The sequence below is a fragment of the Ceratina calcarata genome, unplaced genomic scaffold, assembly GCF_001652005.2.
Source record: "Ceratina calcarata isolate Rehan_Ccalc_2016 unplaced genomic scaffold, ASM165200v1 scaffold350.2, whole genome shotgun sequence".
Classification (NCBI taxonomy): Eukaryota; Metazoa; Arthropoda; class Insecta; order Hymenoptera; family Apidae; genus Ceratina; species Ceratina calcarata.
In genome coordinates this window covers 121,821-146,458 of record NW_017157935.1, presented here as the reverse complement: position 1 = coordinate 146,458, position 24,638 = coordinate 121,821, and the positions used below count along the sequence as shown (strand labels likewise).

At 39.6% G+C, this 24,638-nt stretch overlaps 1 protein-coding gene across 9 annotated transcripts in view; it reads left to right on the top strand.

Annotated features, from left to right (window-relative positions):
- The window catches only part of LOC108625260 (RNA-binding Fox protein 1), a 232,621-nt gene that overhangs the window by 165,298 nt on the left and 42,685 nt on the right, over positions 1-24,638 (top strand). For 8 of the 9 annotated variants that reach the window (XM_018025112.2, XM_018025108.2, XM_018025106.2 and 5 more), the window contains 2 exons: positions 9,767-9,859; positions 22,604-22,658. In XM_018025112.2, the coding sequence (XP_017880601.1) occupies positions 9,767-9,859; positions 22,604-22,658 (148 nt within the window). The remainder of the gene's footprint in view (positions 1-9,766; positions 9,860-22,603; positions 22,659-24,638) is intronic. The other variant, XM_018025110.2, reaches the window with a different exon arrangement.

The window sequence follows — 24,638 nt, the reverse complement described above, 5'->3', positions numbered from 1 at the left end:
AACGAGTCGAGAATCGCTTTTGGTAGCTGTGCACCTAGAATTCGCGGTAGAATTCTAACAGGAAACGGTGACATCCGTTGTGTCGTTGCGACAGCCACTTCCGAGTGGGAGCCGTTCCAGTTACAGGTTACAACGCGTTGAAAGGGGATTAATTAAATTCGTTGGTGACGATTTATCCAGGCTCGCCTGTCCAGTCGTAATGGTGAAACGGCTTCTTTCCTTTTTCACCCTTGTTCTTCTTCCGTTGGCGAAGATCGACTCCGATCAGTCGTGCCAAGTTTTATAGTATTCTGGACAAATATATAAGCTTCACGTTCCAATTCACAAACGAGGGCGAGTAAAAAATTCTTGGTTCAGCAGTTTCCGATTTCTTCATGGTTTTTTTATTACATAGAAATGTTACAAAATCTTTGACAATTGGAACGGTGAGTAAGATCGTTTCATTCTAGGATCAGTTCTTCTTATGACGTTATTTAAAATGTCAAATGGTATTTCTATCAAGGTTTATAGAATATTCGTTGAAGTATTAATTCATAGGATTGTAGAGCGACAAGAGGTAAACCGTAATAACGGAAAATATCTCGAGGCTGCAGGCTTTTCCATCAAGGACCGGCTCAATGTCGCAGTAATACTTAACTCTATACACGAAAGCTGCTTTGGTGGACGCGACGGAAAAGTCGCCCGATGGGAAAGCGCGATAAGTCGCGGGAAAAGCGGACTCCGGCGGTGCGTGTAATTCGTAGCGCGAGCCGCGGCATTCATCACGCGCTGGGAGATCCAACAGCGACAATGGCACCGTGCGACGTAACTTTTGCATTGCAAATAACTTAGCTCGGCGACATTCCCTGGTTAGAAAATATACGCGCGTTGCCATCGAATGCCGTTTAGCATTTAAGCGATACGCGAGGAGGACGTGACGGGATCTATCCTTCTGCACGCGATTAAAGAAAAAATAGAACGCGAACTACAAACGCGAGGAAAAGGAACCCAGAGTTGAGAAAGAGCGGATGGACGTTCGATTCGATCGATGAAATCCTCTTTCACGAGAACGGGATCCCGTCACGGTGTCAGATTAGACTTTTATTCTTCCTCGTGTTATCCTGCTGAAACCGATCCGATTTCCATTTACCTTGATCGACGGAATTGTCGATCGTTTCTCCCGACTATTCGTTTTATTCCATAATTCAAGAAAGCATACCATATTAAGAAATGAATCGGTAGTTTCAAAGTAATCCTTTCCAATGGAAATCTCGTCGGAAATTCCGGCAGGATATCGTGACGAAGGTGTTTAGCTTTAAGGCGAACGAGAGAGCGTGTGACTGTGTGATTCTGTGAGAAAGACCTTTTCTCGAAAGCTTCGTCAATGTAAATGGAATGTGGCATCCCTAATGAAGTGCAGCATTTTGGAGAAGAAGATATATACTTTGAAACCGGTGCGGAGGAGTGTGCTCGTCGAGCCGCTATTTCAAAAATATTCCACAAACGTAATTAAAAAAAAAATTGTCCCTTATGAAATTTAATTTTATAAAATAAATAAGTAAATTGAATAAGTAAAAAGTATTTGTAGCTAAATATTGATTAGAATACAAAGTTATTAGATTTTATTTGAATTCTTAGAAAGTCACATAATTATATCGAGCTTTAAGTTTCAACCAAATTAAGGAACCACTCGTCGAGCGCACTTTTTCATCGCCGAGTATGTGCCAGTGACACGTACATACATTATCATAATATAACCAATGGTGTTAGTTCTCGTAGTTGTTAGACGAGCTATTGCATTTTTACTAGCTAGCATTCCGCATTTTATCATTATTTAGCTCCCATTGGTTATAAGGCAGCTCGGTGCACCTTGCGTAACTGTGTTCGCAGCTGCTTTTGGCGAACCGTATTATCCGAAAGTAACTAAAAGAGAATATCATCATCTGTCCATTATCCTACTCCTTCAAAGAAAACACGCGACATGCTCTTACTAGTATCCAGAATAAAAGAGCATTAATTTTTTTCACCGTTTCGTTCAGTTTTATTCATATCGTATAATGAAAAATGTGATTCAATATTAATTAGAGCTTTTTAAGAATAGTTTTATATTCCTAAACAATTTGGGGCTTAGTTTTCAACTCATTAATTCACTGGAACATTAAAATAATTCTTGGACTAAATATCATAATAACGTTACAGTTAAATTTTGCTATATCAATTCTTTCCTAAAATTTGCATTGAATTTGTTAAACTCATTTCTGAGAATGATTCCCGGGTTGGAGTACAGTAACGATCTCGCGAATGTAGAATGATTAAAAACGGAACGGATCGTTTTAAGATGGACGCAGCAGCGGACACACGGTGCACCCGGTGAGCCGGCTGCCGCCACTTCCGGTCGCGGAGGAGACCCTCGGGAGATGCTGCCCATTTGATTTGATGAAACTTTACCACACACACCTATACGTTTTTTCCGAAGCTACATCTAACCTACCACTCTCCAGTCTTCTCATCCTTCTTCTATCTCTATTTCTCTTCTCTGACGAGTTTCCCAGGGTGTTTCAAGCCCGGTTACACACATACACCCACACACACACACACACACGGACACGCACAGAGCGGCGGGTTATACTCACACTTACACGTTCAGAGACAAAAGCAGAAGACTAACAGAGAGTCGATGACGGCAAGTCGCTGTATCTTGCGTTCGAATCTTTCCTCTCGAGAGAGTAACGTAATCTCTTGTTAATTCGATTAATTCTTCCCTGCTGTACCGCGGGTCTTTACTAATGCTACCTGTATCGCGTTGGATTGCGATTAAATTCAAATTGTTAATTAGATGGTTCACATGCTGACCAGCATATACCTTCATGTTCTCATGCAGACCACCTTCTTTCATAGTTCTCTGTAATTTTGGGTTAAAGAATGTTGAACAAGCAAACAATTCGCACGTCACAATCCATCGCAAACAGCATGATGAACAGCATATATATTTATATATTACCGTATTGCATCCTCCGAAGTTTAAGTATCTCTCTCTCTATATATATAATGGATATATACGTATATGTATATTGAAACATACAAGAACATACAGACGTTTCCACGAACTTATCAAACGGGTTACGTTGAGATCATTCTGAAAATCGTGTCACCAACGATGGTATCATTGACACTATTTCGTTAGATTTTAATTACTGACAAATACTTAATAAAATCTCATATCGTTGATGACATTGTATGAAATAATGTTGATGAGAATATCGACGGTGGGGATGATCGTTAATGATTTGAATGTAATCTTTACGAAACACCTGTACATGTACGTACCTCTATCTGATTGTTATATCATTATTATATTATATGTAAATAGTAGTCGCACGCTTTTGTCTAAATAGGCCAAGTCGAAGGTATTTATTAATGAAACGGCCCATGCTTTCTACCTCTTTTATTAATCACGTATGTGTCTTAGGATAGAGAAATGCTGCTTTCGATCTCACCAACCAAGTTTTTTGTCCGGCGTTCCAGTCTCTCATGCCGTTCTTCGCTCCTCTCGTTTCAAATTCACCTTCTCTCTCTTTCTCTTTCTTTGAAATCTACATATTATCTTTAAAGTCTGTTCATGTATTTTGTTTTAATATGAAAACATATTTACTTATTTTCATTTCGTATCAGTTACAATCTTAAAGCTATTTCCAATTCAAAGTATCAATCACATTTTTATATTCATTTTTGTTACCCTCAAGAGATTTCTAATTTCGTTAACAATCTTTTTATACATCTTCTGTATTCAATTTATCATTTCTAAACATTGGGAAGGGGAGAAAAAGAGAGAGGCAGTGATTGAGAAAATTCGAAACGACAGAGAGAAACAGTAGGAAGTAAAACTAGCCACGCGTAGAAGAAGAACGCGAACTAAGAGAAGAATCTCTCGTGCCACTTTCATCACAAGACACACACACACATACAGAACATAATACAAAGAGATAAACCAACGCACACGCTCTCCATCATTTAACTCACCCCCGTATTTCTACGTACATATCTCTTTCTACATATATATGCGAAATATTGTATATATAATCTCGAATCTCGTATTGTTTTGCGCGCTCTATATCGCTGTTTGTCAGCTTCGGTTACGACATAAAGTACATACTCATCGGACTCCTACTCTCTCTTCGTTCTCCTCCAATCTTTTCTTCTTGGGTGCCACCCCGAATCCTTGAACACATTTGTACACGCACGTTTAGCCAAACGAAACACGTTCTCACCGATGCACACCGATTGTCTGCTTTAAATATCGTCTTGCCGGTTCACGTGACTCGAACGTACGGAGGTGAATTGCACATTTTTTATCACGTCAATTTGTTTCTAATTAAAACGAATTGGTCTTATCTGAACGAAATCAAAATCAGACGAGGGAGTATTATTAATTTGTGAATGTAAGGATGTGAAGATAAGATTGAGGAGCTAGGTATACGAAACAGGAAGATCGGTATCGAATCGTGAGAGCAGGAATTAATCAAACTGGTCTAGTTCCTATTTCTTTCTCCTTCGTTGTTTAACATCGTGTTTTAATCACACGACGATTAATTCTTCTTATCGCGTCAGGCTTTGTATCTTTCTGGCGGCACTCCTCGTATCTGTAAATTAACGTTAATTATTCGCCGGTGCTACTATCGGCTCCCAGCTGTTAACTAATCGGTACTTCGGTCTTTTGATCCTAAGTCAAGTTCAAACCCGATAGTCGAACGTTCGGCTGTCAAAGGAAGAGTTATTATCGAGAGGCGAGATTAGAGTAGTCGAGGCGGTTTTCTCCGACGCGACAGGTGCGGTGGCAATTAATCACCAGCCCCGGACCAATTATTCATCTCTCTTAGAGATCGCATCTGTTCTCGGGTTGAAGTCTCACTTAAGTTACGAGCTATATTGATTCTGATTCATCTCATTGTTACTTACTCAGCTTAATTGCGTCGTAAATTTTTCGCTTCTTTGAAATTTGCTTGATTTCATGTGTTCTCCAATTGAAATCTTATTGATCTCTCTCATTGTCACTCAGTCTAACTGCATCATAAATCTTTTCGATAGAGTCTTTAAGAGATTAATTTGAATAACTGAGACAATTCTCTCATATATTATTTTTGCTTTATAAAAGCGAATGTTAATTTTAGTCGTTAGAATAAATAACTAATAGGAATGTAGAACATCCTAAATCACTCGAAAGGATCTCCCATTTCTGAGCTCATCTGTCTGAGAGTCAATCTCAGGAAAGGCAACAGTCTCAGTTCCGTTAATCCTCGCGGAACGCTAATTAACTGGTAACAGCAGCCCCGGGGGCTCGAGGAATATCATTATTCTCGCATCTGCTACCTCAGGAAACAAGGAAAAGTCCTGATACACGACACGGAAACGCTTTCAACGCCTCTCAACCCTTTCGTCAATCTTCGCTCGTGAAACCAATCTGTACTTTCTCAACATGCAGACATTGGATTCAATGTCTAATAAGTAGACTACAGATTTTGATCAAATATGAACATAGTATGTTGCTTTATAAAATATCAGTTTAATCAAACTAGAAGCGATGTTAATTTTAGTCGTTAGAATAAATAACTAATAGGAATGTAGAACATCCTAAATCACTCGAAAGGATCTCCCATTTCTGAGCTCATCTGTCTGAGAGTCAATCTCAGGAAAGGCAACAGTCTCAGTTCCGTTAATCCTCGCGGAACGCTAATTAACTGGTAACAGCAGCCCCGGGGGCTCGAGGAATATCATTATTCTCGCATCTGCTACCTCAGGAAACAAGGAAAAGTCCTGATACACGACACGGAAACGCTTTCAACGCCTCTCAACCCTTTCGTCAATCTTCGCTCGTGAAACCAATCTGTACTTTCTCAACATGCAGACATTGGATTCAATGTCTAATAAGTAGACTACAGATTTTGATCAAATATGAACATAGTATGTCACGTGTGTACAAAATATAAGAATTAAGTACATATTAGTAAAAGGAACGTTCATTTTAATGGATAAATTAAGTATAATTTTTAGCGTCGTTCTCAGGCAGGAGTTTTGATCGGCTAGTATTTACGCGAAGGAGGAGCTTAGGACAGTCCCGCTTCTTGTAAGTGTAAGGGAAGTAAGCTCGATTTTCAATTGTATACGGCAAGATAAATCGCTCGATAAGCTGGCACACGATTTCGTTTTCGTGACGCGAAACTTATCGGGCGAACGTGCTGGTTGTTTTTCTAATACACCTCTTCCTGTTGTCGTGCGAGATTCGTATAGAACCCGGAGGATCTGTGAAACAGTCGTGACAAATTAATTTGGAGTAATCAAGCTCTTTGAAACGGCTGAACTATCGTGACTTTAAATACCTATTTTGTTATTTTATCGTTCGATAAGAAGATTGTATGGCTTTTCCCTTGAAGTCTTGCATCGCAATTAATTTGCGTCGTTCGGAACCACTGCACAGCAGTGTATTAAAATAAAAGCTTGTATCTGGCCAATCTCGAGTTTCAAGATTCCCAAATAGATTTGAACAAACGTAAGGAAAGAAAGGAGAATTGGACGTCGTAGGAAACGGAAGGGGGCGTGACGGGGCGATTCCGTTTTTAGCAGGATTAACGCGAGAAGCTCCTCGGTATCGCGGCGAGCATTCGGAAGATTTGTAAGAATCGCGGCGTGGATTAATTTCCTGAAAGAAGAGAAAGCCCTCGCTAGGTCCCGTGCTGCACGCCAACCTCAATTTTCCAAAAGCCGATAAGGCCTTAAAGGTTTTCGCTGTGATCGCGATCCCGTCACGAAAACCTCGGAGAAATAAAGAGCTCGACCATCTTCAGGAAAAAGCTTGTAGGATTAATTAGATACAGTAAAATATTTTCGAAATTCATCGTCTGTCTCCTTAAAATGTAGCATTAGACATTTTTAACTTAATAATGTTTTTATTAGTTCGATGAATCACATTCGAAGAAACAAGAATATTTTTAATTAATTCAAAATTGGCTTATTTATGGAAATAATTATTAAATCGCAACGCAGAGTGTCAAATGTATCTGTTTTCGGTTTTTATTGGATTTTGACAGACCTCCTGAAGTGAGACAAACTCGGTTTGGCTAAAATTGTTGAATTCGAAATAGCACGAGGTATTCGAGATGCAAATCGATTCGGCGATTATGTATTCGGTTCTCCTTTACGTTCTCGAGCCGCGATATTGTCGCTGTTCGCGGCTTATCGACATTATGCTGATTTCCCAAGTGAATCGCGGCTGCGAGGGTTTCGTTGAAAAACGGGTGACAAACAACAGCTCTCTGAAACTTTTCACCGTCGCTGCTCAACATGGTTTTCATTTATATTTTTGTATTCAAATTCTAAACATCGCGCGTTCAAGCATTTGATTTTAATTTTCTGTTTAAAAACTCCAGACTGGAATAACGAATATCCAGATCGAATTATAAAATTGTTTTTTGTTTTATGTTGAGAGTGTGGTAGTGTGTACGAGTCGCGCGTTATTCGAGGTGACAGATTCATTCCCATTGCACGAGCACAAAGCGAAGTAGAAACGGAAACGCTTTGTGCCGAACGGCTCTGGTTAATTATCGGCGTGGAAATATTGTTCAAACAGCCGATCGTTCCAAGATGTTTATTCGATTTTGCGTTCTACAAATTTATGGAGTATAACAAATTACAGTTGGTACGTTCCACGTCGCTTAGGATGCATTTTGACTTTTAATGGAAACTGCGAACGAACGGGAAGTTGGAGTATGGATAGGGGGGGGGTTGGGAGATAAAAAATGCAGAGTGTAAGTCGAGCAGCCCGAGAGAAGGGATTAAAATATTCAAAAGTTCAAAATGGGAAGTTGAGAGGTTTCGCGAGCGAGCGGCGGGAAATTCCGTAAGCTTAAAAACGTAAATCTTCCGGACGGTTGAGTTCGTCGTAGGAATTTCCAACGATAACAAATTTGCATGTTTATAAAAACAGGTGATCGATAAAGTATCCTTTATGTACTAAGTTTCTGTTTTCCGTGAGATACGTCGAAAGTTATATGGAATTTAAATTTAAAATTAGGTATTAAAAGCATTAAAAATCTCTCTATGAAGCGAACTCCATCTTGCTTAATCTAATTTGGTAAACTAAGGATTTTCGAGGTAGCTATTATAAGATTGAAGATTTTACGTCAAAAGTTTCATATTTGGAAGCGAAGCGGCTGTCTGATTAATTAACAAAACTCAGGAAATCATGGACGTTGATTATTCTGAAGGCATCTTCCTGAAGCCAATTCTATTTCTATTCATTGATTCGATTATAGTCCTCCGAATTAGTTGCACGATAATTTTGCATTCTCGTTCGTTCTTCAAGACAACTCAAAGTTACATTAGATTTTTCACGTGGTCTTCTTATACTGGTAGCTGTTCTGGTAGCAACAGGGTCGGTTTATCCACACTCGCAATCTTCTTCCATAAATTTTTTCCCTGCTCGATATCAATTCTCTGAAGGAAAGATAAAGTGCCTCTTGGCATAGAAAATACTTATCTTTATAATACGAAGATAACATTTGTAATTTATTAAATGATAATATCCATTCTCTAGGACAAGTTAAAAGTAAAATAAAGTTGTGTAAGTCAAGATTTATTATTTTACTTTCAGTCCTAAAGAGGTGTGAGCGTGTCAGGTTATATCTCTTGAAAATATTATTTTACATATAGATTTTTTTTCAATTTCTACAAGCACTCCGTATGGAATTTGTTCGAGGATATATTGCACACACTTATGGCACCACAGTACCACAGACAAGCACACTAGCACACGCGATTCACACACGTACCTGATTTCAATCCCAAAACCCTTCCCTTCCCGATAATCCTCTTCTTAACCCTGCCCCCCATTATTTATTTATTTATTTATTTATTTATTTATTTATTTATTTATTTATTTATTTTCTTTTCTCTTCGTACACGCACCTCTCGGTACAACGCAAGAGTCTCTTTTTAATGATATGACGATGACCATTGATGACATGACACGATATGATATGATATGATAATGAGATGATTAATGTGACCATGACCATGATTTCTTACCATGATTTTATATTTACTTATTTGTTGCACGTTGTTTGGTGCGTCTCCGTAAGCAGTATGACGCGCTCGCAGACTCGCCGGCGAACCGACATTTCGGCCCGAATCGATCACCGTGCTTATTCAATTAATCTTAATTCATTTTTTCAATTATTAAAATCCTCTTCGCCCATCAGTGCTCTTCTGTTACAAAGAACACTGTTTAAAAATATAATTTTCACCATAAAAATATTCCATGCATTTTCCCAAGAAGTAACACAAATTTGTATTCCATTACATACGTAAAATTATTATTACTTGGATCTGGAGTTCAGGAATTAATTAATACAATACGTGCTGAGTACGTATAAAAAATAGGAACGAATACGAAAGAAAATGAAGGGAAAAGAACAAAAATTAAAAATTTAATTCACGATTGAAAAATCGATCGAGGCTCTGTACTTTCTGCGCACGGAGCACCTTACAAAAAACTGCGTGTCACATAAATGAAACTAAAAAGCGTCACGCTTTCATTTCTTCTACATACATCAGTTTTCTTACTCCCCATTTCGTTTAATTGTTTCATCTTTTTTTTGTTCTGGTTAAACGATTAAGATCTGTATGATAAAGCGAGGGCACGAAATGTCGGGCACGCCGGTCGGCCGGTTTGCCGAGCGCTGGCAGTCTGTAAGTTGAGTTTAATGCATGTTGTTTTGTCTGTCCTTGCATGCAGGGATTCGGTTTTGTAACTTTCGCGAATAGTGCTGACGCGGACCGGGCACGTGAGAGGCTACACGGCACCGTGGTTGAGGGCAGAAAGATTGAGGTGTGCATGAACATTCTTATACTTATATATATATATACATACATATATATATGTATACATCGTCATTAATTCATTTATTATACACTGTGTCGTTAAACGAACTTATTTACAGGCGCACGCGAGAAGCGGGGAACGATTTGATACGAGCTCATTTCGATCCGCGCTTCTCGTTCTCAGGCGACCAGCGCAATCGCTTCTATCGATCCTTGTCTCTTTCGTTTTCTCGTATCTAACAATACTACGATTTACAAACGCTGCTTCTAATTCAATTCTCTCGAACACGTTGGTCGCCTAATTTAGACTATTATAGATTTAAGATGCGTGGATTTATCGTACTGGTAAACACGACTTTTTATCTCATTGACAATGTTCTTAAGACAATTACGAATAGAATTCTCTTGGATTTATCAGTACGAGATTCGCAGGTAGTTTTAAGAAAATTCGATCTTATAAGCTTGCGCCGGTATTCTTCACGGAGCCATGTTTTCTTGTCGAGTCTATACATATAGTTTGTAATTACGAGACAATTGCCTAATGCAAACTGTATCGAATTCAACCCGAACACTCGGGATGTCGAGCGTCATTGATCCTTGAAGAGGAAATCGATTGGAGTGGTCAGTGGAGTAATTCGGTCGCTCCATTTCTGAATAAACACGTATCACTGGAAATCAATCTTGCTGTTTTTCAATTATGAATATAGATACGTGGCTCCGTTGCGGCAAATCGCGAGGCAGATCGTGGCAATGGCGTTTGGCGAAATTATTAATAACAAAGATGGGGTTAAACTCTAATCGGCACCGATACGACGCAGCGGTCGACGGTTTACGGTATCCGAACGTGACGCCTGGTCACTGCGTGTCGATACCAGAAGTTAATCCGATAGAACAATGTTGCTCGGAAGCTTCGAACCTCTCGTTGGCACGGTAGTTGTAGCTAGAAATTGTTGCATCACTGTTTTTATTAAAACCGCTTTTTGAGCCAACTTTACGTATCGTAAATTAATCAATACCTGTGTCTGGATATTTCTAAAATGATTCGTGTAACCAGTTTTGTATAACTTTCGGCTGAGCGTGACCGGGCTGCCGTATACGAAATGTTTCATCCCATGCTTCGATTTCAACTTCAATATCTGATTTTATACATGTACATCATCTCTTTTTAAACTTAATTTATAGAGTCAGGAAATTTTGATGTTTATCCTGTTCTGAAATTAATTCGTCCAGTTTTAAAATATGTTTCATTGATACTGCACGATATTTTGATTACACGTTTAAAATAATTCGACGTAAAAGAGTATCGACGAAATTTGGAATAAAAATAATATTTCCAACTGAATTTAATGAAGTTTTATAAAAATTGGATTGGTTTCGTATGCCCCAGCCAGGCACGAGATATCCGTATTTCTTAGAGCTTTCTTCAAGAGATTCACGTCACTAATCTCGTCACGCATAATAATACTCTTCAATTTAATACTAAAACTCGCTATATAGCTATCTCACCCACAAGTTCCCAAACCGCAGCGCAGCGTCCCGGCAACAAATTTTGATCGGTTGCGACCCCCCCGAGCCCTAATTCGCCATTGCCAAGTCTGCCTCCGCGTCGCGACGCCTCTCGAGGGCGCAAGCGGATCGAGGACCGAGGCGCGAGCCGTGCCACCGACGACGCTCGCAGAAATCCACGAAACTAATCTTGAAACTAAAAGCAGATCCGCGTCGAACTCGGTACAGATTAATTCGCGTCGCGTAGGCGGCACGGTTCGCTCCGAAGCGAAAGTTGAAGGGGTGGACGCGCTCGAAACGGTTTCTCGAACAAAAAGAAAAAGAAACAGGAGGCATTAAAAAATGTCGTGAATATAAAGAATAAAAAGACACGGCCAGCGAGGCTTGATGGAGGCAACTATGTTCAGCGAATAACGTGACAGAAATGTCTCACGCCGGGGTCTCTTTGTGTCCTTTGACAGACGGGGACTGACGGTTCGAGCCGCGCGATAGTAGAGATCCGATGATAGGACGTAAAATACAGAATTGAGAGAGCGAGCAAACAGTATTATGAGAAATGAGAGAGTTTAAAGAGATAACGCCCGATGCTAAAGAGGGGAATAGACACTGAGAAGGGCCGAAGTCGAATAAACGATCCTCGAAGTGTCCGAAAAGGTAAGGAAACAGAGCGCACGTCAAAATCGAGAAATAAGAAAAGTATAAAGAACTCTGACGAGTGACGAGAGATAACGCCTCGCACTGCCCGCTCTCTCACCCCCTTAAAACTTAATGATTCATCGAAAATTTTGTTCGTGGAACGCACATTTATACAATTTCGTCGGTCGACCCGTTCGTTTATTCGTTGGGAACACAGTTGGGCATTAAATAGCAATTTTTAATAAATTAATCGTATGCTAGAAAAATTACACGTTTGACGATTCGCAATGCAATTTCATTTAAATGTATATGAATTGACTGTATATGAAGTGTCGCGATCCTTTGTCTATTATTTTTATATAAGATTTGCCCAACTTTGTCCATACGGGGATTTATTAATTAAATTTATTTCGAACAGATATGAGAAACGTACCCGAGCTTTTTATAATTTTTGCGAACGTCGATGAAAAATCAATTCATCCTTATCATTCGTACATTTACGTGTTTGATTACAGTAGTTTTATTAGGCAGTCTTGTTACTGTTTTGTTACTTGTAGAATTCCAATAATTGAACTGGCCGTAGAATAAAGATAAACGGAAATAGGCTAGCCATTCTGAATTATATACTGCAGCTGTGTAGACGAAGAGCAGAAAAGAGGGCGATCCTGAATTGAAGATCAGGAGATTAACTTTTCAACTCCTCTTTCTTGCTTCGGAGTTTCGATTGAATGTACGATTGTTACGAAAGTTCCGATAGATTCTTCGTTCTTTAACATCCTCATCTTCGCCTGTAATAAAAATCTCAATGGCATTTTTAGGTTTATCTATTATGTATAAAAAGGAAAACAAATTTTAACTGAATAGATTTTTATCGTCCTGTACTCTTTTATCTGTTTCTATGTACAAATTGAATGAATTCCCATCGCGTTGAGAATTCAAACGTTGTTCAATAAAGGAGAATGGGGAAAAAAAAATTTGCCAACGTTCGCGGAAGTTTCCAAAGCTCGTGCATGTCAAATATTTGTTCGAATTCTTCGCAATGGTTCGCGCATCCCCCGTTCCCACGCTACGTCGTCGCGCATTTCCGACGGGAATTACGTCAACTCTTTTTTTGGAAATTTGCTTCCCGGACCGAACAGCACGCAAGCGTTCCACGCTAATTTTTAATCGTTTAAGTTAGATAAGTAAGTGATTGACATTTTCGCACAAGTACCTTCGCGACTGGCGAACAAAATTAAAAAAAAAAATCGTTCACAGAGGTCATAAGTGAATTTATCTTGAAAGGGATAAAATGAAAATTTATGGAAATTGAGGAGAAAGAAGCAACGGGGAATGTAAAATATCGACGTAACCCCGAATTAAAATTAACAAGTTTTAATGCCCAATTAGGGCGTTACACGCACAGCCGGTGCTATCTCGGCTCTTATTTCTGTCCGCGTAATAAGCCGCGGCATAATTGAAATTTACGAGCGTGTTTTACGCGGTCCCCGCTTCGTAAACATTGGAGAACGCGAGTTCGAGCCGCGTAAATTCGTTGAAGCTAGGCGAACACTGTTTAAATCCGCCAGACACCATGCGAGCATGCTCTCTGCCACCTATCAGCTTACCTAGCAGCATCTTTTAAAAAAGTTAGCTTGCTCTATTCTCACTGACTGCGTTAAACTAGAATAATGAAAATTTTCGTATAAACCAGCAAGAGAACAAAACAAAGCGCGTTGGAAGTTGTTAAAAACCCATTACGGCACTAAAAATAATTAGAGTGAAACGGAAATGTGTTTTTTTTTATCACGAGGTTCAGCGTTAGAATCTGCATGATGATTTTGCAACCGCATATGTGTAAACCTGTGTTCTGGTCCTGTTTAGAAACTCGTTAATCTTCGGCTCGTGCAATTAAATATATCCGTATCAGTAATTACAAGTTTCCAAGAAATTAAGAGACATCGTTAACAAAATGACGAAACGAGGGTCGAATCGCATACGTTACGTACGGTTCCGTGAATTCTCCAAGAGTTTCAGTTTAACAAGAAGTTAAAGACCGAATAGGTGAAAAGAGGGTTGAAAATCCGAGCGATGATCCCCTTTTCCTAGCTAGCTAGCTTTTTTAATTACTGGGAGGATTAAGGGAGTCTCAAATTAGAGGATGTCCTAAAAAAAAACGTCAATCCGTAGGCCAGCGACGCGTGTCATTCGAGAATCGCACGGCCAGCAGATTCTAGGAAAGTTTATCGTTCAGATGAAACCACGATACGGTCTTCGCACACGTCTCCACCCCCGCGGGAAAAGCTCGTAATTACGTCGTGAAAACGCGGAACTGAAGCAGTAGAGTCTTTTCTGTTAAACCAGCGAATATCCCCGTTTTATTGCCGGCTTGTTTGCCAGCTGAGATTGTATTGGCCAAGCTTTTGTTCGAAGTTGTACGCTGCAACTCACGGTGGGTTGCTTGATTTCAGCCGAATCGACGTTTATTTATAATATAATCATTTATCACGATTCAGAGAAGATGAAGAGGGAACGGCGAAAATCAGAGAGAATAATAGTGTTGAAACGGTCTACGTTTAGTCGAGATATTATTTATTAATGGTTGTGGAGAGGATAATAAAATCCAAAGAGAATTAAAGCGATATTTAATATCGACTGCGTTTGTTCGCAATAAAGCTGCTTATTATGAATGAGGATAGAGGATAATAAGAGCAACAAAGATCGGAACATTCAAAAAACGATTCGTATCATGAAAGATACGTATCACGCATGTCGCGATTATTGAGGATATACATACATCAATGCGAAATAATTAATTAAATACTACCCACGGGCAACCTGAAAATTACAAATTAAGAGAGATATTGGAGATCAATCTGGTATATCAATTCACACAATTTCAAATTTGGTCTTTAAATATCAAATAAAACATGAGAAATATTATCGGAACCTCTATAAAATATCAAGAATAATCTGTTATCGTAATACTACAAGAAACACAAAGGATTGGTACGTTAACTTTGACAATCGAAACAAGCCCCAAGTATACTCTTCCATGCTCGCCGTCTAGAAACAATATTCCCAGGCAAAAACATTCATCAAATACTTTCATGTTTACTCAAACATTATCTTCGCCGTGTTTACCCAGCGATACGTCGAGCAGCTCTCGTCCCGGTTAGTAGAGGAATCGCCTGCCACGGCCGCAGCTAGTAATAACGTCGCTTTAATTACCCTTTAATTTTCATCGCAAGGATCCAGAGAATTTCCTGAGGGACTGCGTAACCACCGTTTCTGAAACCCGATCGAAGAGGATTCTACGCGAGATGCGATCGATCATTGGGATATTCCGTGTTTCATTGAACCGATATATCTCTCGACGAGCTGGGCTCGACGCGCTCGGGACGAACAACGAGCGAGCACAATGCCCCGGGACTACAAAAGGTGTTCGTTAAGATAATGGGCCGGCTGGGAACGGGGCGGTGTCGCGAGGCCCGTTTTCCCTGCCCCTGGCCAACGCTCGTTCAAAGGTTCACCTTTGGGGAAGTTTTAAACTGGTTTAAGCACCGGCGCTAGTTAGCAAACCGGGAGCGTCGATACTCTTCGATTATCGGAGGCCTTTCGGCCTCGTTAGCGCGCTTCAATTTTGCACGCTCCCGCTGAAACCATTGTTGACCGACCCCGAAAGAGGTTGAAAAGCGCGAAAGGGTGGTCTGTTTGCGGGAATCGGTTGTACCCTCGTAACGAGACCCTTTTATTCCGGATTTTTTTCTTCCCTCGAGTATCCCGAAAGGGTTGATTCTCAGAGGAGACGTTCCAAAAGTGGGAGCTCGAAATTTAGAAGGCTTCTCAAATTACAGCTAAGAGTTGAAACCTTTGAGTCTTTGTAAAATTACTAGAAGATAATTTTATAAAGGAATTATTGGAAAGATTTATTGAATACTCAGAGGACTTGGAAATATTCCTAAAAATCAGATTTTATACTGATAAGGATGAAATGTAGGTGATCGATTCTGTAGTGGATGATAGATTTCTAAGGGGAGCGACGAGAATAGAGGATATCCCTTAACGAGACAAGAGCGATAGGATCTAAAAACGAGTAACAGTGTGACTAGATGTCGTGACAAATGACGAGAGAGGGTCGGGAAGAGCCTTCGGAAGAGAAATTACGTCGATCGTTCCGAGAATGCAGATTAACGAGCGACGAAGTAGCAGACACGTGAGGACAAGAAGTCACCCTACACAATTCCAGGCCACCGTCGATGAGGCCAATATCGACGTTTTAACGTAGTGAAAAATATGACCAAGATTGCTAACAGAGAAATGAGTGGAAATTATTTTTGCCACCTGAAAATCAATTAAGTCTTATTCTTACATAAAAATTGTATTAGAAACCATATATTACATGTTTGCAAAATAATTCAAGTTATAAAGAGTATTCTTTAAACATCGTTCAACAAAAACCCCTACATCTCATTCGAGATACAAAATTTCTCTGGAATAGCTACAACAATGTCGCTTCGAGCGAAATCCACCCACGACTGCCGAAGGGAAAGATTCTCCTCCCTCAAAGGCATTGCAACCACTCCCACTGTTATTCCAACAAATGAAACATTCTCCAGTCCACCTACCCGAGCTCCGAGATCCAAGAAGTCGCCACCCACGCCTCGTACATCAAAATCGGCCGCGAATCCGCCACCCCCGGTGGCCAGTGATCGATACACCGATCCCAAGGAGACTTTTGCTATCAAGCGGCGCGAAGGTCGAAGGTGACTAACGAGGGAAGGACAAAAAGCAGCGGCTCGGTACCGGAACTGTGTGGCATTCCCCGGGAAAGACGGAAGTCGACCTAGTGGCGTCGCCGTAGCTCATGCAGCTTGATCGTTGGCATAACGACAGGTGGCCACGGTTTTCGGTCCGTTAGCAAGTCAAATTTATGCAGATGCAGCCGGCGCGAGCAAGGTTGAGCGAAACGTACGATCCTGTTCGACCACGCGAGTCAGCTACGTCTTCGATTCCCTTATACATCAAAAAGTTGAACTTTAAAGTCATCGAGCACCTACATGTGAAACATCGCGGAGGTAATGGAAAAGAGAATAAAAGAGAATCCGTTGAATCATGAAATACGGAATTGTAATGAAACTGAATTATATAACTCTTGTGCTTGCACGAACTTTTAGAGCGAACCAATATGGGGTGAAGTTTCGAGTTAGGTCATATCGATTATTAATTCGGTCAAGTGGCACCTCTTCGAACGAGAGCTGTCTTCTTTTTAGTAAACCCTTTGATGGTAGGCGAGGGATGGACGGGTTTCTTTGAGCGAATTTTATCTGTCGAGAAGGCTGACAGCGAACCTCTTTTTGAGATCGAAATAGTGTAGTTACATTTACGCCATTCGATTCAAAGTAATCAGAAACGATAACTACAAATAAAATAATTATTAAATATACATGTCAAATTCAGAAATCGTTAAGTACGTAGGAAGTACATTTATTGACTTGCACTACTGATTCCTCTATAAACACAGATTGCCACTACTGATTATATTACAATGGAACAGGCATTGCAAGTATTTAGAAATATATAAATTAGAAGAATGAAGTAATACGAAAATGGTAATACATTTAATAAGAGAAGTGTTAAAAGGTTTTTAATAAGAAATTGAAAATGATTATCCTGTCCGATAACGTTGAGAAAGAAAGTTCGTTGTAAAGAAGAAAGCAAGCATTATCGTCGAGTCAATTATCTTGGAACAAGCGAGACGCAATTATGAAATATAACGAAGACGACAAGATTGTTAATGAAAAAAGTTCCATATTGATCAGATAAAACACTTTGTCAGTCTTGTTAATGAAAAACTTCGCCCGGAACTTTTTCCCAACAGTAATTGCACTTCTTTACAATTTACATCCTAGCATAAAGAGCCCCTTTGTCACTTATAATCGACTTCAGTCTGCAAGTTTTAGCTAAACGACATGCAGTACATTTAATGTGGATTCATAATAGGAAATCATGATATAATTGTTTAGAAACAATTGGCGTAGAGATGATTGATAGGCTTAAACGATCGTAACGAGCGGTAATCCTGTTGTGATTTGTATCTGCGGTGGTAAAACGATGTGTGCCAGTCTTGATGATAAACTAACTGGGAAGACGCGTAGGAGGAAAAATCGATGCTGCGTTCCAGGTCGTCCGGGCTAACGAGGCAGGATTTACCGGGACTTGGGTGTTAGATTTACTCGCTTCCTGCATTTCAATTCAGATCGCCGTGATACCGGCGGTCGGATACCACCGGAAATCGTGGATCGTTCGTGTCAGCTCGCGTCACGAAACTCTCGCGGAAACCTCTCGGATCTCGTTTATTATGCTACGCTACTAGTATTCGGCCCGAAACACGTTTTCGCAATTAAGTAATCGAACGTCAAGAATCGTCGAGCGAAATTGCCGCGCCGGTCGCCAAGAATCGGAAGAGCCACGGGATATGACAATCGGAAGATCCGGTTACAATGCCTCTTAATCGGATCGGTATCAACCGAGCGAACTCTAGCCGCTACGAAATTGAATCGGGAGATCTGTTTGAGTTAATAACTGATAAAGGCCGAACCTCTGATAGCCGGCTCTTTGTGAGGGGACTATGCGAGATCAAAGTTAACTGACGTCTAAATAGATCCGAGTCAACCCCCGGTTTTAGCCGACGTATATACATATAGGTGAACGGGGTGCTAAAGGATTCAGGACAGTTTGCACAGCCAAATCATGCAGTATGGTCGCGACGATAGAGATAATATTGTAACAACGATGGGACAGGTTACAGCCGATAGATAGGGGAATCATGCGATAACGCTACTAGCCAGGAGTCGAATGCTCGTGATGATGTAATTTTGCTGGGCTTAGGGTGGCTGATAGCTCGTTAGTGGAATTGGTATCTCAAAACTGCTAAATGCTACGGTAGTACGGTTACAATTAATGAGGTAGAATCGTGAATTTTTATGAACAGTTTCAATAAGAGATATTTAAATATAATAATCGAACAATTCCTTAATTTCAATAGACGTACTAGATTTTAATTTCAGAATAACTATTTATTACATGATACTCTCATGCAAAATGTAAAATACTAGAATTTATTACCTCTTAAAAGTAAAATTTAAACTTTGCGATGTTCTAATAAACCGTGGACACGGCATATTCTATGTTAAATCTGGGCCTCGATAAATCACGTTAGATTAAGTCACAAGAGATGGAAAAGTAGAGGTATACCAGGCTAAGTTATGGCAACTTGGCCTCGCCGTAGCGGGGAATTCGATTTCCGGTAAATCGAATTAAACTGTCGATGTCGGGGAAAACTCGACCGTGAAAAATGCTCCGCTGCCATGGTCAGATTTCCGCTTGCAAATATTTAAGATAACCGGCGACGTTACGTTATTCCGATGTATATAAGTCGAGTTGAATTTATTATAGTACAACGAGGTTCGATCCGAGAATACGTAATACGGTTTCGTCCCAATTTGCAAAACAGCCGTTGACGTATGCGCTTCGCTTGCTGTTAGAAAATCGCGAAAATTCAAATGAAATTAGACTTTGTAAACTCGCTCGAACGTTTTGACCCGCCATTTGAATAGAAATCCCGGTGCATTTGCAATCTCGCGATTCTTTCTTTAGAAGTATTTCGCTCGGTTGAAGAAAGGTAATGTTTTCTCATTATCTATAATACATACAATTTACAATGCTAAATGATAAAAACTAGTCAGATTAATTACACATATGAAAAAAGTGTCTAAATAAACTGATGTACATATAACTATTTCTTGTAAAAAAAAAAGAAACCTACATTCCCTTTTATGTTGGAATAATTGTCGAGCGAGGGAGTCGATTGGAATTCGGGTATAGTCACGATTGAACGCTGCGTGCGCGATTCGACAGTCCAATTTGCAAAACAATCGCGGATGCGATTGCACAGTGTGCATACGTGCGCCTGTATGTTCAACAACGATGGGCGGATAGTAAACAAAGATTTCGAGATTCGTCCCTACTTGCATTATTTGCCATTCGAACGAGCTACGAATCGATTCTAACGATGCGACGCATATTTCGTTTTACCACCCTGAATTTATACTATTCTATCGAAGATGTTTATCATAGATTTTAATGTCTTTTACACATTGGGAGTTTATCAACAAACATTTGATTTGTGGTTCAAAATCATCGGCTCATTCACAGAATGATTGCAAATGATCACTTAAAAAGAACAAATAGGAAAGCATAGGTGGCAGAGATAAATACAAAAGTGTAACAAGGTATCATTTTCCCTGACAAGTGGAAAATATGGAATAATGAAAAAAGCCAAACGGCGAGATGGAAAAGCTGGAGGAGACAGCGTACGGTAAGAGGAAACTCGACTGATGAAGTGCAGCGTCGAACCATCGAAATTTTTGCTTCTTCGTTTCACTCTTAGTTTTTTGTGTATTCTTTTCAATTTATCCACCAGCGACGAAGGGTACTTGTGCGAGATTGCGCTAATTGAAAAATTCGACATCAGAACTGTCTCTCTTGATTTCTGTTTCCGCGCTTCCTTTGTCTTGATCATCTGGAAAAGTGGAACGTTTATCGATCAAAAGGAACGGCTTCTTTTTCACCACCTCTCTGTACGATGTGCATACGTGCGCCTGTATGTTCAACAACGATGGGCGGATAGTAAACAAAGATTTCGAGATTCGTCCCTACTTGCATTATTTGCCATTCGAACGAGCTACGAATCGATTCTAACGATGCGACGCATATTTCGTTTTACCACCCTGAATTTATACTATTCTATCGAAGATGTTTATCATAGATTTTAATGTCTTTTACACATTGGGAGTTTATCAACAAACATTTGATTTGTGGTTCAAAATCATCGGCTCATTCACAGAATGATTGCAAATGATCACTTAAAAAGAACAAATAGGAAAGCATAGGTGGCAGAGATAAATACAAAAGTGTAACAAGGTATCATTTTCCCTGACAAGTGGAAAATATGGAATAATGAAAAAAGCCAAACGGCGAGATGGAAAAGCTGGAGGAGACAGCGTACGGTAAGAGGAAACTCGACTGATGAAGTGCAGCGTCGAACCATCGAAATTTTTGCTTCTTCGTTTCACTCTTAGTTTTTTGTGTATTCTTTTCAATTTATCCACCAGCGACGAAGGGTACTTGTGCGAGATTGCGCTAATTGAAAAATTCGACATCAGAACTGTCTCTCTTGATTTCTGTTTCCGCGCTTCCTTTGTCTTGATCATCTGGAAAAGTGGAACGTTTATCGATCAAAAGGAACGGCTTCTTTTTCACCACCTCTCTGTACGATTACCCGCGTGTTTTGATTCGTCACGAGGAGAGATTATTTTCATTTTCTTTTTTTAGAGGAGATTGCTTCTCGTTTGCTTATTCGTCTCCACTTTACCAGATTTTCAACCAGATCGATCGCCCACGATGTTCAGATTCAAATCTCAGTTTTATTCTATGAAACTCATTTTACCTTGGAAACATATTTCCTTTAATTAATGTTGAAGTTATTAAAATATTGAATCAAAAATTGTGAACGTTCGGACGATCGATTACATAGCTTTATTCTTGGCTATGAAAATAAAATACGTCCAAGGAAACAATCTTCAATTTCTTTTTGTATATTCTTAAAATTACTAGAATATTTATTGTATTTTTTACTCAATTATTTGGTTGGATATTTTCGAAGCCAAGAATTTGATTCGGTAGATTTTCCAAGAAATATTCTGGGAGAATCCACCTGCTCATGAAATATGCAACAAATTTCTTGAATGTAGATAAGATACGACAACAGGTAGAGAAAGGATCCATACAACTCTGAGTTTGGCAAACTGGAAAAGATGCCTGATACCATTTTGAAATTTTCTTAATATAAAATATCTGTTTGCCAATATCACGAGTTGGGGATCGCTTGGAACAAAGTATAGTAATGAAATTACACGCAACTGCGCGTAGCTATCTTCGCGTTTATGAGATAGAAAAAATCGTCCATTCTCCGGGAAACACGCCCGATGAAAATTTCGAGACGGATATTAAAAAACGAATAAAGGCGAAGCTAGCGTCGCGCAGCTGTAGTCATTTTCACGTATTCGGCCGTTGATGGATACGCGGCGGCGGTCCCGGTTTTATCCGTTGCTCCGCTTTTCCGCGGCGAATTTCAACGAAATGAAAATTGAGAGGAGAAATTGCGTTCCCGCCGCATCAGTCGCCGTGCATCTATCAACGCTTACGATCAATTGCTCTGTCTACAGATTCATGCGCGGCCCGTGAAATTATTGTTCAATTATTATTCAACAGTTTATTTTATTTTATTATCAAGTGCAGACAAATTCTCGTCGAAAGTATTTTCGTAATAAAGATACTTTCTTCGCAGAATCATTTTTCTATTTTTATCAAAATGAATTAAAAAACATATTAATGAAAATCGTTTTGTAATTAATGAAAACTATCAGAAAAATCGTTATTCGTTTGATGCTATATTTTTAAATAAACAAAAAGGCTCGCACGAATCTTGAGATTGATTGACAGTTAATAATTGACATAGTTAAGCGCAATGGAAAATTTTATTGATATGGAATTGTTAATTTAATAGGTGAACAACGCGACAGCGAGGGTGCAGACGAAAAAACCACCGACGGTACCCAACGGTAAGTTCCATCATAAATTTTCAATACGAAACCAACGAAACTCGTCGTCATAAATTAAACTTAATGTCAATAATGTTATTACGGTATATTCGTTGCTCGGACAATTCATTATTCTACCTTATAAAGTAAACAGAGTACCACGAGTGTTTCGTTTAATTCAACGCGTATTCTAACTAAGTTAAATCAGAAATTCAACTCTCTTTGGACGCGTGAAATTTTAATGTTAAACTACATGTCGAGAGATATTCAACTACTCTTGCCGGGACTATGAAAATGTGTCTCACAGTTTGACGAAATGATTGTCGCGATTTCAAAAAAATGTTTTCTTCTAAAAGATATTTTATCACTTTTTTATTTGCTAATTTGAGTCAATTATTTTTGAAAGCTTTAGGTGACAAAAAGGAGACACGTTACAATAGTTAAGTCATGATGCTGTTATAAATAATCGAACAACAATAACTATCATCGGTTGCCAACTATTTCCTAACATAACCCGGACTAATTGCGTCTCTAATTATATAAACTCGGTAATCAACTATAAGAAATGGGGTTCCCTTATAAATCAGGTTCAATTAAATTTATTCGAAGAAGAATAAGAGTTGACATACAACTAACAGCTTTTCGACCACAATTAATCGAATATTGCCCATTACCTCCAACAAATGGTTAACCGTAACCCCGACCGCGTTACTTCGCTCTACCTAATCGAACCAATTCCTTGCCGGACCGCATCCCGCAGAGAAATTTACTCGAGTATCGAGAATGGTGCGATTAGCCGCGAAGCAAAGCCGCACGCGGGGAGATTAGGATCGACACGGGTCGGTTCACGCGTGCACTAAATGTGCGCGAAAACATCTCTCTTAATAGCCACAGGTATTCACAACAGATTCACTTTCGAATCGTCTCATTTAACCGTTCCCGAAGGAATGTCATTAAAATTATCGTATCTACAATTAATAATCCGTTTGTCACTGACAGGACGAAGCAGGAATTCAAGTGAAGTTTTATATTTGCCTTTGATAGTATTAAATCTCTTTAGCTCTTGTCAATTGTTTATTTAGTACAGTTCAATAATTTCTTTAATAAAAAGTACAGAACGCAACTATTGTAAAAATTTACTTATCTTCATTTCTATTTATTATAATGTTATAATATAAATTTTGTGAATGAAGTATTTGTATTTCTAAAGTATACAGATATCAAAGAAGGTCTCATTAGTATGAAAAAGGGATTTGACATTTTAGCTCGACAAGGAATAAATCTCTCAACAGTCTCAGCTTGCGAGTTTCGCGCGCGATTTTTAATGCTGAATTGAGTGAAAGCAACGAATGCAAGTCGGTCGACGACTAATCCTTGTTGAAACGGTAGATCGTGACGCTGCTGACCCGTCAGTTTTCCTCTGTTCGTAGCGGAAAAACGCGTACAAAGAGCAAATGTTCGAGCGTATCGTCCAGCGAAAAAGCTTTCCCGTCGTCGGTGGTCTTGTAAATTTCATCTAGTCGCATTTTTTCTCGTCTCGCACGCGGAAATTTCGTTCCCAGGGGGGTGAAAAGCTCTCGGCTTTTCGTCAGCCGTCAGACAACGATTCCGTCGACGTTACGCGTATTATACAAAGTGGCACCGAAGGCGCGCGACGTTTAGAGATTCGCTGATGGATCTCCGCTCTTCTCGCTAGAGTGAATTTTCGCGAGGCCTTTCACCCTCCTGCGCGAGTGTAAAACGTATAATCCTTCGGCATGGAAATTGCCGTCGACGGGTAACGGCCGATGAGATTGCGCCCCGGTATCAAGCGTTATCTATTATTGCGGGGAAATTAGATGATGGTCGAATTAATTAAATTCGCCACCCCTCTGTCGCTGGGAGATTTACGTCTCTGTGCGCGTCACATGACTCGGTTTAATATCGCTTTTGTAATATGATACGGTGACACCTCGTTGTAACAGTAATTATTCCTGAACGTTTTACTATTTTTTATCTTTT